This window comes from Phoenix dactylifera, unplaced genomic scaffold (assembly GCF_009389715.1).
Source record: "Phoenix dactylifera cultivar Barhee BC4 unplaced genomic scaffold, palm_55x_up_171113_PBpolish2nd_filt_p 000207F, whole genome shotgun sequence".
In the NCBI taxonomy this organism is placed as follows: domain Eukaryota; kingdom Viridiplantae; phylum Streptophyta; class Magnoliopsida; order Arecales; family Arecaceae; genus Phoenix; species Phoenix dactylifera.
The window spans coordinates 731,426-747,678 of record NW_024067723.1 but is presented as its reverse complement, the minus strand read 5'-3'; the positions used below and the strand labels follow the sequence as shown (position 1 = coordinate 747,678).

General features: G+C 38.2%; 1 protein-coding gene across 1 annotated transcript; it reads right to left on the bottom strand.

Moving 5' to 3' along the window:
* Positions 1–12,205: 12,205 nt before the first annotated feature.
* LOC103717743 (probably inactive leucine-rich repeat receptor-like protein kinase At5g06940) lies at positions 12,206–16,240 on the bottom strand. Its single transcript, XM_008806237.3, has 2 exons — positions 13,811–16,240; positions 12,206–12,822 (listed from the first exon to the last, which is right to left on the bottom strand). The coding sequence occupies exons 1-2, from the start codon at positions 16,212–16,214 to the stop codon at positions 12,455–12,457; spliced, it is 2,772 nt and encodes a 923-aa protein (XP_008804459.2). The 5' UTR covers positions 16,215–16,240; the 3' UTR covers positions 12,206–12,454.
* Positions 16,241–16,253: the final 13 nt, after the last annotated feature.

The following is a 16,253-nucleotide window of genomic DNA, read 5'->3' as shown; positions in this document are numbered from 1 at the left end:
AGGTTATAATGATGCAACGATATAAGCATTTTTAAGTTAAGTTTAAGCTTTTATATAAAATCAGATTCTGAATTTCATAAAGATTTTCAATAGAGGCTTTCAAAGTCATAATTTGAGATATGTATCTTCCACATTGTAGCTCATCTTAAATCATTACGATTGAAAACACATATTTCAAACATATAAGAGCATATTCAGAATATTTGCATTTAAGTTGAGTTTTGGTATGAATTAGAACATTATATACCAAAGTTAAGCAAGTTGAAGGATAAAACAAACTCAATTCATTTTGCCTAAATAGAGATATCCTTCTCTTCTCCTTTTTACAAATTTATTCACCTTTCAGATTTTAACAATGATTGTGAAGTATTTCTTTTCAATAATACCAAACAAAGATTTATGTAGTATTTTAAACATTCAATCAAATTGTCCAAGCATGGAGCATTACAAAATATTGAGAGCCCATAATTCAAGACATCATGCCACATGCAAAATATATTATGTGTTAAGTCATGTATTAAAATAACAAGCATGTCAATGATCAAAATCAATTCTTTTCAAATAAAACTCCCCCTATTTAAATATACTCTTGCATTGATTTCATCCCTAAATTGTGTTTTCAAGTGATTAAAAAAAAATTTGACTTGATTCTTCTTATATACTTTCATTAACTTTGTCTTTCATGTTTACTTTCTTATGCTCTATACTCTATTTGCTCCCTATCCGGTGGAGTTGGGAAGGGGCACGAGGTACTACCACTAGCCTCCCTCTTGTGCCGTCCCTAATATGTCCTACACCGAATAGTTGGGTCAAATAGTGCCGGGTACTACCACTAGCCTCCCCATTGGCACCATCCCTATGATGAGCAATATAGAAATGTTAAAATGTTTACTTCAAACTCTCCCTGTTTAAGTATAATTAATTACAGATTTTATCCCTTCCAAAAGAATGCTCACACAAGTCTCACAAATGTGCCAAATATATTATGCTTGTTTTGCTTTTTCTTAAGATTGGAGTATTTGCCTTTACTTAGATTTTACTTCTCTTGAATAATATCCATTTTCTTTTCTTTATCTCTCTCTCTTTTTGTTATTCTCAAGTAATTTACATGAAAGAGCAGAATAAAGAAATAATCTTATGTATCATATAAATGTATATCATGCAAACAACATTTTCATTGTGCTCAATGATTCATAACTTCTCACAAGTTATTTTAAATCAAAATTTTAAGCATTTACTTGTATATTTCATGGTTATGATATAGGCAAAGAATTATTTTAGTTTGAGTAAACCATGAAACAATTTCTAAAAGCATAAGTCAATTAATGCATATATAGACATGATATCTAGAAATTAATATTTAAAGATTTTAATCATGCCACAATAAGATTTAAGTTATTGACTTTGCTTAGCTAATTTATGAGAGAGGTATCTAAAATTACCGATTCATTCTGCATTCTTCAAGTCAAATACCTACTAGATTTCTTATGCATGAACTTTTGGCTGAAGAAGGTCCTCTCTCTTGTTTGCATGTGAATGTTTATTGTATCTTACATGGAGATATCCTTCAAGTTGAGATCTCTCATTTTCTTGCTCAAGGATCCTGCATTATTAACAAACTCCTTTTCTTTTTTGAAAGAAAGTCTTTAGTTTCTTTAAGATACAAACCATTCATCCAACATATTTCTAACTAGATGACTCAATATAAGATATGACAATAATTGCATGTTGAGTCACTTTACTCAAGAGATTGCCTAAATATAAGCAAGCACATATCACTTGAACTAAAGAGATAGTTTCATTAACCAAGATAGTTCAAGGACAAGCATGTGAGGCAATAGGAAGATTTATCAAGGTCAAATCAATTTCTTATTTTCAAAATCGATTTAGTTTAGATTTTATTTGCTTAAGATAATTGTCAATAAGACATGCTAGTTAACTTTTAATCAACTTATCTTAAACGGTTGTTTCTATCAAAATTCAGATTATGATTTATTTGTTATCAATAAAATATGATTCATTAAAGTTGGATTGAAGTCTTGCATAAGGGCACATAATAAGCATACAATCTGGTCTACTAGCTGTATGATAAAATAATTATTCTATCATCCTTCAATACAGCTTTAAACAATAGATCTACTTTGCTCATCCTTTTCAAATTCTACAAGATGGGGTCATAGACATACCTTCTTCATGCCAATCTTCTATAAGGATTTTCTTGTGGACTAACTTTGGTCAATGAAGATCTCCTTTCTTGTTTGTCTTAATTTGGAGTTTGAGAGAAGATGTTCATCATACATATTTCAAACTCACCTTACATGAGCTAAGTAAAATCTTCATATAAATCTCCATTAGTAGAACCAAGAATGATGTCATTAATGTATACTTTGAGCAAGTAAGATATCACATTTTTTTGATGCAAAGAATTATCACTATTACTTTATATCAAAAAGGTTGCTTAAGCTTTTTATATCATGCTTTTGATGCTTGTTTCAAATCATATATTGCTTTATCATATTTGTAATGAGTGTTTTCAAATATGGTGGTTATTTAACATATATCTTCTTTAATAAAATAAGCACCTAGGAGTGCATTCTACACATTCATTTGATAGAATATAAAGCTCATAAAGCAAGCAAATGATAATGGTGATCTTTACTTCTAATCATGCAAGAATCAAGATCTATTTCATCTTTTCTTGATTTAGTCTTTTAGTAGTCATCAATTTTTCTTCATTAAGTGCATTTCTGAAACACTCAATTTTGTTATAATTATTAACAAGTTTTCAGATTGTTATATGTAAAAGATTAACCATATATATAATTTAATTTTAGTATCTTCATAATAAATCATTAGTCTCATAAGAAATAAAATGAATTGATATTTCTACACCTCGAAACTTTTCATTGAATGTTCTATATGCATTGCTTGATGAATGATATCCAAGGATAGAAATATCTTTATCAGATTTGGCATTATTTTCATAAGAACATATCAAGCATAGTATGTACGACTGAAAAATATGAGAGATATGCAATAGTTCATTTTCTATTTTTCAGAAGATCAAAAGAAGTTTTCATCAAAAATAGATCTAATAGAAGTCATATGTATGACAAGCAGTGATGATAGCCCTTTTTTAAAAAAAAATCATTTAAGTAGATGACTATCATACACAATTGTCTTTTTCATTTCTTCAAGAATTCTATTAACCCTATTTTACTTAAGGTGTCCTTGGTGCTGAAATAATTAATTTCTGTATAAACTTTATCAGGATTTTGGTTTTCAACACTGTGCCATGATACTCTTTATCTTCACAGTTTGGAAACCTTTTTCATTTGAAACACTTTTACAAGATTTAGCAAATACAGAAAATACTTCAATTTTATTTGTCAAGAACAAATCCAATGTAAGCTTTTGAAAACTTAGTGATGGAAACAACTTCCTTAGATTTAGAAATTGATTCTTGTTTATTTCCTTAGTTAACATGCATAACAAACTTTGACCTTACAGAAGATAATCTAAGTAAACCGATGACAAGGTCTTTTGAAATTAGGTCCACACTAGCATAAGGTAAGTTTACATGCCAAAAAGGATTCTTTGATCTTAGTATTTAAATACATATATTCAAAGGTATACCAAGTACACATTCTCATGTTTATGATCAATAAAAATAATGCCATGGATATAAGTTCTTAATCAAGCATATAGAGAATTCATAGAGTTATTTTTAATAAAATAATTAATCATTTAGCAACTTATCCAATAGTGAGTGGAGCATACTATAAAATGAAGTGACTTGAATATATTTTCTTTTCATACCAAAAAAAATATCACTTATATCACAAAAATGATTAATACTTGCAAGTTATGTTTTAATCAACTAATAAAGTAATTTCAATACGAGAGGATGCAAGAATTACTTATTTCATTATTTCTTTCATTTAAATCATTCTTCTTAATTACATTTTAAATTCAATTCTTTAACACATGTCTAGAGCACCCATTGTTTAGATAACATCTTTCATTAGAACCTTGGATAGCTAGACATGCTTGCTGAAAAATAATCATATTTTCAACTTAGGAACCCAAGCTCTTTTGGGTCCTTGTAGGTTAGCTATACTTGTTCCTTTTGGAACCCATATTTTCTTAATAGCTATTTTGTCCATAAATTTAAAGATTTTAGGATTACAAGGGATGTATTTCTGTATCCTCTTGTTGAATTTAACAAACATAGATCTAACATAAGTAGTAGATAAACCTTCAGTTTTCTGTTTTTGCCTTTTAGGTTCATCAAATTTGTAATGTATAGATTTAGGAATAACAGAAGAGATTTTACTTAGCTTTTGTTTATCAGTATTATAAGAATCTGTTTTAGAATAATTAAAAACTGTTTTAACAAACATATTCTTAAAAGATTTTTGGGTGTACCAAGGTTGATATCCTAATCCAACTTTATCAAATTCAGCTCTTTGATTATTTATCATTAGGTTCAATTTTTCAGAGCTGAAGGTAAATCGTTCAACAATAGGTTTTAATTTGTCAACTTCTTTAGTTAATCTTCTGTTATCTTCTGAAAGTAATTCATTGTTTTTCTTAAGTTTATCTTGACTTTCAGTGAGAAGTTGATCTCTTTGATTTAGTTCTTGATTTTCTTTAACTAAGATTTCAATTTTACTAGTTAGTTTCAGTTTTTCATCTATTAGAATTTGATTTTCATTCTTCAAGTTCTTGTTCTTACAAATAAGTTTCTTATATTCTAAATACAAATCAGAAAAGGCATCATGGAGTTCATCAAATGTAAAATTGCTTTCAGTTTCAGCATGTACCTCTTGTGCCACGAAGCATGGATTTGCAATATGATACTGCTCTTGTTCTACACATGATGTTTCAGATTTGTTAGTGCATTCATATTTGTCTTCAAGCATATTCCATATTTCTTTAGCAGTCATGCAAGAAGATATGCAATTAAACTCATTCCTATCTAGTGCACAATATAATAGGTTCATGGCTTTTGAATTTTGTTGAACCATTTTCTCATTATGACTAGTGTTTGTGTGTGTTCCATTGACTATAATGCTCCATAAATTATAATCAAGTGATTGTATAAAAATGCGCATGCGTGCTTTCCAATGTGTATAGTTTATGCCATTAAATAGTGGAGGTGTATCAATTGATTGTCCTTCTCCTAGAAAACTATCTATTTGAGTTGTCATGATCTTTGGCTCTTGATCGTGATATCAATAATTAATCTTAGAGCACCTGCTCTGATACCACTTGTTGCCCAGTAGATACAACCCAAGAGGGGGGGGTGAATTGGGTCTTTTAAAGCTTTTAACCTACTTCTGAAAGTTTTTGATTAATTATGCTAAGTTGTATGGATGCACAGTGAAAGTCAACAGTTTGATGTATAGAATGTGACTTGATTGAATATGCTTGCAACTAAAGGATGCGCGGATAACAGTAAAGCAAGCAATTTATCTAAGTAAGTAAGTGTGTTAGTTAGACAATGACAAGAGGCATTACAAACACAACAAACATATAGTGGTTCGGTGCACCCCAGCACCTACATCCACTCCCCAAGACCTCTTGGGAATTTCACTATAATCCTACAGATTACAGCCGGTTGTTTTACAAACTCACAACCCAACTTGTTTTACGAGCGCACAACGAACTCGGTCGGTTTTTTCAGGCTCACCGACTAGAACCGCCCCGATTGTTTTCCCGGGATCACAATCAAACCCTTACACCGTTGGTTTCGACCTAGGCTCACCAACAAACCTCTCACCGTTGGTTTTCCTTTTGGCTCACCAACAAACCTTAACCCCTTGATTCAATCCCTTGATTGAATCAAGTTACAAGATATTAAAAACAAAGTTTAAAACAAATCAAAGCTTCTTAAACAAGCAAATATAACAATATAAACAAATAGAGTAAAGAGAAGCCCTCAAACGAGTTTTGAAGATGAAGGAGCTCGGCTTCTTCTTTACTTGACCCTCTTCTGATTTGGCACGAAGTAGAGGATCACCGAGGCAGCACACGGATGGAGAGGAAGCTTTGGGATGCACTTGGATGCTCTTCTTCTCTCTATTTCACTTTGAGTGGCCCTTTTGTGCTTATGAGAGATTTCGCTTGTAATCTCTTTGAAATCTCTTTCCTAAATGTTCTCTCCCACTTCCATGCCTTCTCCCCTAGCTCTCCTCTTGTTTTTATAGCTTTAGATGGCGTGGAAACAAGAATCTAGCCGTTAGAGACAAAAATAGAGCCGTTGGACACAGTCTGCACCTCCTGACAATATTACTGTTGGGATCGGAGTCGACTCGCGCGATCAGGAGTCGACTCGCCTGTTGCAGGAGTCGACTCGTGCTTTACTGGAGACGACTCGGCCACTGTTCCAAATTTGAATTAATGTGCTTGCCTTGTCCTTGGGTCGACTCGAATCAAACTGGAGTCGACTCGCCAATGGCTGGAGACGACTCGGGTACTTGGGGGTCGGCTCATTCTCAGGAATCCAGAGGACATACTTTCTGATTTTCTTCCTCGAGTCGACTCGGATTCCCTTTGAGTCGACTCGGCTCTCAGAGCCCGAAAAACTGATCCTCTGTATTTTTGGGTTCGCGCTGCCTTGGAGTCGACTCGAACTGTCTTGGAGTCGACTCGCCTCTCAGAGACAAAAATACCATCTTCTGTCTTTGGGGTTGCGCTGTCTTGGAGTCGACTCGGACTTTGTGGGAGTCGACTCGAATCTCAGTGTCCGAAAAACTGCTCTCTGACTTTTTCCTTGTGTAACACTGAGAGTCGACTCGAATCTCAGCCCTAAATGTCTTTTCTGTCTTTCTGTCTTGTTACTCCCTGGAGTCGACTCGTTCTACTCTGGAGTCGACTCGAAGACTGTTCTTTTGAATTTTCCTTTGAATTTGCTCCTCCAATTTGAATCCTTTGAACTTGAAACTTGGGCCAATAAATTGTAGCTTTCTTCCAACTTTTCTTGAGAGCTTTGGAGGCCTTCTTGTGTTCTTTCAACTTGCTATGTTCCTTGCAAAATAAATATCTTTCTCCTTGCAACACAAACATTAGTATTTATACTTCAAGGTTTTGTGATCATCAAAATCAATATTTTTGGGTCATCATAAAGGATCAACATATGAATTATAAAAATTATGCGTTGTTATGAAAAATGGTTCCATGAATGCTTTTTAAGAAAAATAACTTATTTATGAAATATGAATCTGATCATGTCGTTTAATATTTTTTCATCTACTTATATGTATATTTCAAGAAAAAAATGAATATTTCAAAAACTTTCAGATAGCTATGCATGAATCCTAAAATTAGTGAAGATTGACATTTGGAGCTAGCATCCATACCAACACAAGCTCTGCTAGCAGATAAAAAGTTAGCATACAAAACATAATACCTTGCTGATTACGAACATAGGCCCTATCCTGGGTATAAAATGACCTTAGCACAAATATCTGTAAGCAATGTTTCAAATTATGATATGGCTAAATGACAAAGAACGGTTTATGATTTTATTTGTACAATATATATTTGAAATCATGTTTATGAAATATTAATGATTTATGCATTCATAATTGGCTTTATGACTTGTTTTAACATATTGTACGATGAAATACTTTATATTTGTAATATCTATTATTTTTTTAAAATAATGTATTGTTATGAAAAAAATTATACTTGATCCGATAAGGTAGTGTAAGTTTTACCTACTGAGATGTACAACTCATTTTTTTTTATTATTATCTTTTTTCGGACGAATAAGATCATTAAAAATAAAGGATGGTCCAAATTTAGAATTCGTGCTAACAAACTTGGCGATTTTGTAGCAAAATTTTAGTTCTTTAATTAGCTATAAATTATAGTTAGTAATTTTTGAATTTTAAAGATTATAAATTTTATTATTTTTATTTGAATTTAGATGCTCTGAACCGGTGTTCATTTTATTATTTAATAGATGATGAAATTAGATCTTTTATTATATTTTGTTTGTGATGGATTTGAAAGATAAATATTGTTAGCAATATATCACCTAACTAAGCAAATAAATCTATAATTACAATTAATAAAAATTCTTAAAAGAAATAATATATATATATATATTATTTGGTATCAAAATAAATCTATTTTATCACAAAAGAAATCTATTCTAGTATAAAATAAATCTATTTATTTAATAAATTTAAATCATAAAATTGCAAATCCTACAGATCTACTAATATTAAATTTAAAACAAAGATAAGAGAAAATAGCCTGATTGAAGGCAAGTCGAAGCGCGTAGACGCTATCCCAAAAAAATGTTTGCCCCCACATACGGGTCTCCCAGCAATCCTCCTCGGAGATACGACGACCCTAAACTTCTTTTTCGGTACGTCTCGGAAAAAGCCAAATCGAATCCGATCGAACTTGCAGATCCAGCGAAAAATGAAATAAAAAGAATAAAATAAACTTAATAGAATTGCAAAAATAAAAATCAGAAGTGGCTAAGAGGAATAACTTTTCTTCAGAATTTTTCTGGTATTTTTTTCTAATTTTTCGTGTCCAAAATAGGATGAAATAGAAAGTATTTTTAGGGATATTTGAGCAGAAATTTTTTAGTCTTTTTAGTCTTTCGCGAACGCCCCAGCGGGCGTTTCGCAAAATTCAAATGCGCACGCGGCCAAGTACATATTTGAATTTTTCCAACAAATATAATTATTGGCTTTATAGAATAGATTATAGAATAGATTTTATGTTATCGTGAGCTATACCTCTTGATAGCATGGCCGTGTTATATTCCAGATATGGAGCGTGACAAATGATAGTAAAATTTTTAGGATATTCATAAAAGCAACAAAAGAATTATGCATGCCAATTTGCCAGATATCTGGAGAAACATATCCTAAAGTGAGGTTTCAAAATGAAACATCCTCCGAAATGGAAGATATTTGCAGCCTTTATGCCAGATCTGAGCAACTAAACGAGTTAACACTTCTTTCCAACAATAGAAAGGGCACCATCAATCATTTTGAAAAAGAAAAAAAAAATAGAAGAAATAGCGAGAACAAAATCATGGAAACACATCATAAGGCCGTGTACCCCTTGCTTTTGATAGATGTTATTATCATTGATCGCAGAACATCCAGGTTAGAGGTGATCAAAACCCGGTCGGGCCGGGCTCCACAGCAGAAATTAGGCCCGATGGCTATGCCCAGACCCGGCCCGGCCCGACTGTCGGGCTTAAATTTTTGTCCAGGCCCGACCCGACCTTATAAATCTGGTCCCAAGCCCGACCTGATAGGCCCGACCCGACAGGCCCGACCCGACCTCCCTCCCTCTCTTCCCCCCCGGATAGGCCCGACCCGACAGGCCCGACCCGACCTCCCCACCCCCCCCCCCCCCCCCCCGCCCCCTCTCCGAGTTCCGACTCGGAACTTCCGAGCTCTCCCACTCCCCCCCCCCCCCCCCACCGAGTCGGGCTCTCGGCGAAGGAAGGGGGGGCGGCTCTCGGCGAGGGAAGGGGGGGCGGCGGCTCTCGGCGAAGGAAGGGGGGCGCCGGCTCTCAGCGAAGGGAAGGGGGGGGCGCCGGCTCTCAGCGAAGGGAAGGGGGGGCGGCGGCTCTCGGCGAAGGAAGGGGGGGCGCCGGCTCTCGGCGAAGGAAGGGGGGCGCCGGCTCTCAGCGAAGGGAAGGGGGGGGCGGCGGCTCTCGGCGAAGGAAGGGGGGGCGCCGGCTCTCAGCGAAGGAAGGGGGGCGGCGGCTCTCAGCGAGGGAAGGGGGGGCGGCGGCTCTCAGCGACGGGAAGGGGGGGCGGCGGCTCTCAGCGAAGGGAAGGGGGGCGGCGGCTCTCAGCGAAGGGAAGGGGGGGCGGCGGCTCTCGGCGAAGGGAAGGGGGGGCGGCGGCTCTCGGCGAAGGAAGGGGGGGCGCCGGTTCTCAGCGAAGGAAGGGGGGCGGCGCCGGCTCTCAGCGACGGAAAGGGGGGGGTTTGGGGGAGGGGGGGTTGGGTGGGGGGTTGGTCGCGGCGGCTCTCAGCGAGGGGAGGGGAGGGTTTAGGATTTAGTTTTAGTTTTAGGGTTTCTTTTTTTTTTAAATATTATCAGTATTTTATAGTCGGGCCGGGCCGAATCGGGCTTTTTTTTTTAAGTGTCCAGGCCCGGCCCGATTTTTTTGGTCGGGCCGCTTTTCCTGTCCAGGCCCGACCAACGGGCCCTTTTTCAATGCCCAAGCCCGAAAAATTTCGGGCCGGGCCGGGCGGGCTGGGCGGGCCAGAAGGCCCGTGATCACCTCTAATCCAGGTGAACACCTTCATAGACCTGCGAGACAAAAAAACAAAATTAAAGCTTGGCAAATGTGCTCTAGCCAGGCCGACGTTTGAGTCAAAGAGGATTTTCAGTAGAAATGAAGGAGGAAGAAAAAATAATAGAGAGATAGAATCTTCCCCAAATCCAGGTAATTACCTCTCTCTCCCTCTCTCTCTCTCTCTCTCCCATTTTCTCTTTTACTAAGGACTTTCAGACTTATTTATAGCTAGAAATCCGAATCTTCTAAGATCGCATCCTAACAAACTCAAAATTATGTCCCAACAAATTATTGGCATAGCATAACAATCTTGAAGACGTGCTCTAACAACCTCGTGCACGATGAAATTGAGCACACTTTCAAGACGTAAAGATCGCGCTGCTTCTTTCATAAGGAGGATTCTACTCGATTTGGATTAATAGTTAAGGTCATTGAGCTGGGTTAAAAACAGCCTACCTCGGAGGTCAGCCACTTTTAGTCTGCTCAGCTACATGTTTGCTCAAGAAAGTCCAACCAAAATGCCTTCAAAAATTTTCGAATGTGTCGAATCCGCCACACAAGTCATGAATTGGACGAATCCTCGCACGCCATATCATACCGATCATTTATTGCCACAACAAATATGTTTCTTGGGCTATGCAAGAACAGTTGGAATAAGGATTCAGAGTCGATATGGAGAGGGCTGGTCGGTAGATAAATGAAGAACGAAAACCTCGAAGCCCTCAGAGGACATGAGTATGATCACAGATTCACAGTTCAAAAATGGTGAAGGAACAAGTCAGAATAGCAACCTAAAGTCATCGTTGCATTATTATTGATCTGATGTGGCTCAACATTTGTCACTGAAGCTTAAAGATTTTATCTGATATCTTACTCTGTTAACGAAGATTCATTTGAAATTTTGGGACCCCTGTGCTTCTGGCTCTAGTTGGAAGGGACGTAGTCAAGATGAATGATATTTCTATTGAAAGCTGTACAACAAGGGGCGTATTGCAGAATTCTGAGGTCAATGCATGGATGTCTTACAGCTTTAAAAAAACAAGAGAAAAGAGAGAAAAATTTGCTACCAAGTTGGAAATACTTGCTATTGTCTTAAAAAATCCATGTAAGAGTTGGAGAGCAAAAGTAATATATATGAAATTACTGCTTTTCCATGTCTTCATTTTTTCTCACGAGCTGCAACTTCTTTAGGATGCTACTTAGCAACTGTTTCCTCCATTCATAGCCCAAGCATTCCAAAGTGGAAGATCCATGAGAGCAGATAGACTACTTCACAGAAAACATAGCAGTCCAAGACAGGCTGATGTTAATTCTTCCATAAATGCTATAAATTTTACCATCTTCAGTAGCATTTATAGCTACCTATCTGCCAGACTTTCGCAGTTTGTGTTAGAGATTATAGGTTTTGACACTTCTTATATCTTGTTGAGCTTTTTTCTAAAAGAAAATCAACAAGAACCTTCATCCCTTCTTCTTTGATGAATTTATTTCATCTTGAGAATAAAATATGGCATCATAATACCAAAAGATAACTACTACGAATTAGGGCAAAGCTAGCCACAACTGGTTATGCATGACCAACAATGAACATAACACATTAACAAGAGAAAAAGAAAACAACACAAGAAACTGTTCGTAAATGCTAGATTGCACATACCACATTGCATTACTTTATTAGTATTGTGTGAATTTAATTCATGTTCTCTAATGAATCTCCTTGGATGCTATGAAGCAGACAGATACATGAAACTGTAGATTAACAAGTCATACGCTTAGGAGTTGTTTTTACGCACCATCAAAGATAGCATGACCATCAAAAAGTGGTACATAATTCACTCAAAAAGATGAACATGTGCATGATATGGTATGCATGCTGCGATTAACAAACTTATGCAATCTGAAAGAAATCATCATTAAAAATATCAAACGGGAATCTTTCATATCATGAAAGTGGGGGCTTAAAGAGGTCCAGATACCACAGTAGATTGCTATATTTCCACTGTACAAGACTCCACAAATTAAAGTTTCAATCAAAAAAGTGAGAAGAGAGAATATAAATTAAAAACAGCACCTCTGAACGCTAAGATATTGTTAAAGTCCATCTCAACCCATTTTTCGCACTCTCGCATATAGAAGACTATAGCGGACGGTTCAATTATCATTCAGTGGCCATCAGAGATAGATAACTCACCTGAGGAAACCCCTGATGGTTGGGCAATAGGCTGGAGCGACAGCAATGACCGGACAACCTCATCCATGGTAGGCCTTTTCTCAGGCATGACTGAAGTGCAACGAAGAGCAAGATCTAGGGCTCCTAACATCTCTTGCTGGGCTGAGCTGGTGATTCTTGCGTCTAATACTTGAAAAGCTCCATTCATCATGTTTACTTTCCTTCTTACCCACTTGACAACGTCAAGAGCCTCCCTGGATTCAGGCTGCTCGGCTTGCCTCCCTGTGATGAGTTCCAGCAACACGACTCCAAAGCTATAGACATCCATTTGCTCTGTTGGTTTCTTGCTACAGCCATGCTCTGTAACCCAATATGAATGAATGCATAAGATCTCAGCTCCATTTAGTATTTCTTCTTAGTAGTGGAACAATGCAAAATCTTAACACATTCAACAAACAGTCAGGTATCACCAAAAAAACAACAGAAAAAAAAAAAGCTCAGGTGCAAACAGTACATTGCTGCATGATTAATTGATTATAGATCCAGATTTTTTTCTGATACCAAAAAAAAAAAAAACCAGTAACATAATCAATATGCATATGTAAGATTAAATTAAGACATCATTTTATTCATTTTATCCTGTTGTCAGCATCATGTATCGACTTTGTCATTCCTGTTTTATCCAAGGCAAAGTCCTCAAAATCCTTTCTCAAAACTTAAACCTTGATATCCTCTAATCATGTGCTTAACGTTTCCATCCATGCAATGAAGTAACTAGCACAAGCATCTAGTCACAATTTCACATCCAAATAGACATCTCAGGCATTATATATATTGATGGGATGATAAGACTGAGTTAATACTGACTCAACTTACTATACAAACAATATTTCCCTGCATTGCTTGTTAGTAGATGCATTTAGGCAAATTTAGTATCAAGAAAACTGTCTACTCAAAAAAAAACAAGGTATCAAAGCAATTGGTACACCTTAACTATGTTCCTGTGGAGAAACTAAATCCTGCACACTGCCTCCCATGGAGTGGTGTGTCTACTCTTGACTAACAAGCAGCCAAAGGTCTCAAAGAAATAGTTTATTGCTAGACTCAGTTCAACTCAACCACACCTATGTTGCTGACAGCATTATAAACTAATTGACATACAGCAAGTAACCCAAATCACATCAACAAACAACATAAATTGATAAATTCAGCAAAGTTGTACATATATGCAGTTAGACTTGACTCACTACGTTTGGGGGAGATAAACTAGAGTGGTGAAGTGAGGAATTTGCAGAGCAACAATATACACCGAAATGGTGGTAAATGTTTAACTTGATCAACATCATACCTGGTGCCATGTAGCAACAGGAACCCAACTCAGAAACCATCGACGATTTATACGAGACCTCCCCAACAACACGGTCAAGCCCAAAGGCAGTAATCTTTGGCTCAAAATCATCATCAAGAAGAATGTTATTGGACTTCATATTCCGATGAAGTATGTGAGGGACATAATCCTTGTGAAGGTAAGCTAAGCCTCGAGCAGCCCCTAAAGCAATTTGCAAGCGCCCACTCCACTCTAACAATAACTCTGATCTGCGAAGGACATCTCCCAAGCTCCCTTTCTGCATATATTCATGAATGAGAAGGACCATACCTTCTGAGTAGCAAAAACCCAACAACCTAACAAGGTTCTTGTGCCTGGCCTTAGCCAATGTCTTAATTTCAGCCTTCACCACTCTGAGAGACAAATTACCACAGTTCTCTAGCCTCTTTACAGCAACAAATTCTCCACCAGGCAGCTGAACCACATGAACTTTTCCAAATGCCCCTCTACCAATGGTGTTCTTTTGATCTAAAGCCATCAGAAGTTCCTCTTCGGTGATTCTGAGAGGGTAAAAGAACACTGATTTCCAGCTGCTAGAATGGGATTTCTTTCTAGATGAGCGATACACCACAAAGTATCCAGCAGCTAATACCATGAAGCTGACAGCAAAGCATATCACGATCAAAGCAAAAATCAAACCTCTGGTTCGAGAGCTTCGTTTTTTTCGTTGGACATTGCATGGGTTGGGCAACCCAGGTCCACAAAGGCCAGGATTTCCTTCTAGGATTGAAGCTGGGAGACCTGAAATTAGAGAGGATGGGACGCTGCCTGATAGCTGGTTATAGGAGACATTGAACAACGCAAGCTTCAAGTTCTGTAGCTCTTCCGGGATCTCACCGCTGAGTTTGTTGTTGGAAAGATCGATGTATGTCAGTACTGGCAAATGCCCCAGAGAAGTTGGAATTGCTCCTGAGAAACTATTATCTGCCAATGATAAAGATACCAACTTTTTGCAATTCCTAAGCTCTGGAATTGAACCCGTGAGAGAATTATGGGAGAGGCTGATGATACTCATGACAGGCGAGTCGCAGAAATTCTCCGGGAGTTCTCCGGAGAAACCATTAAGCGATGCAGAAAACCTGTACATTGTGTGAATCAGCCCAAGACCCCGAGGAATGCTACCTGTGAAGCTGTTGTTATCTATCTGAACTTGCTCAAGTCGAGAAGGCACTCCAACCAAATCAGGTATCCGCCCCGAGAATCGATTGTTCTCAGCTCTAATAAGCTTTATCTCCGGCAATGACCATAACCCGGATGGAAAGTCTCCAAAGAACCCGTTATCCTGCACCTGAAACCTCGCAAGACTTGAACATTTCTCAATACTAGCAGGCACCAAACCGGTGAAAGAGTTGTCATGGAGGCTAAGTTCCGCAAGAGCATTACCGTAGCAAACATCAGCAGGGAAGGACCCAGAGAGCTTGTTCACTGATAAATCCAAAGAAGCCAGCTTCCCAAGGCCCAACCCGAACCCCAGAGGTATCTTTCCCGTTAGATTGTTCTGGGAGAGATCCAGGAACTCCAGCTCAGGCAAGCCAGCAAAGGACTCGGGGATCCCACCATAAAAACCAGAGTTTTGCATTAAGACCCATCTCAAACTGCTTAGCTTTCCAATCTCTTCGGGCAACTCAGATGTCAAAGGATTGACCGAGAGGTCGAGGTGGACTAACTGGCTCAAATTCTTGAAGACAGAAGGGTGCAGGGTACCTGAGAAGGAGTTGCTCCCCAAGTCGAGAACTTGGAGGTCTTGCAAGGATCCCAAGACGAGCGGGATCTGGCCTTCGAAATGGTTCCTGCTGAGGTCAAGCACAGTGAGAGAGGAAAGCTGAGAGAGCTGGTCTGGGAGAGTGCCCCAGAGGAGGCTGTTGCTGAGGTTGAGGGTGAGCAGAGAGGTGCACTCAGAGAGGTGGAGGGGGATGGGCTGGTTGAAGAGGTTATTAGCAAGGTTGAGGTGGGAGAGCTGGGGGAGCTGGCAGAGGGAGGAGGAGAGCTCGCCAGAGAGATTGAAGCTGTGGAGGTCCAGAGAGGTGACTGAAGGTGGGGAGGGCTTGGAGCAAGTGATTCCAGTCCAGTTGCAAAGGTGGGTGATGTTAGGAGACCAGTTGGAGAGGGCTGAGCTGGGGTCCAATAGGGAAAACCTGAAGGAGAGGAGGATGTCTGCTTCTGAGGTAGAGGTGGAGGTTGTGGAAGAAGAGAGGAGGAGGAGGAGGAGGAGGAGGAGGTGGTGGTGGTGGTGGTGGTGGTGGTGGTGGTGGTGGTTTGGTGGTGGTGGAGGGAAGGTGGTGGCCATTGGAAAAATGTATGTTTTCTCTCTGGTTTTCCTCCACCCTTCAAAGGATTGTATTGGATTTGTAGTGGATATATTCATTGGTGGGTTTTAGTGGGGTGGTGGGAGTGGGGACTGAAG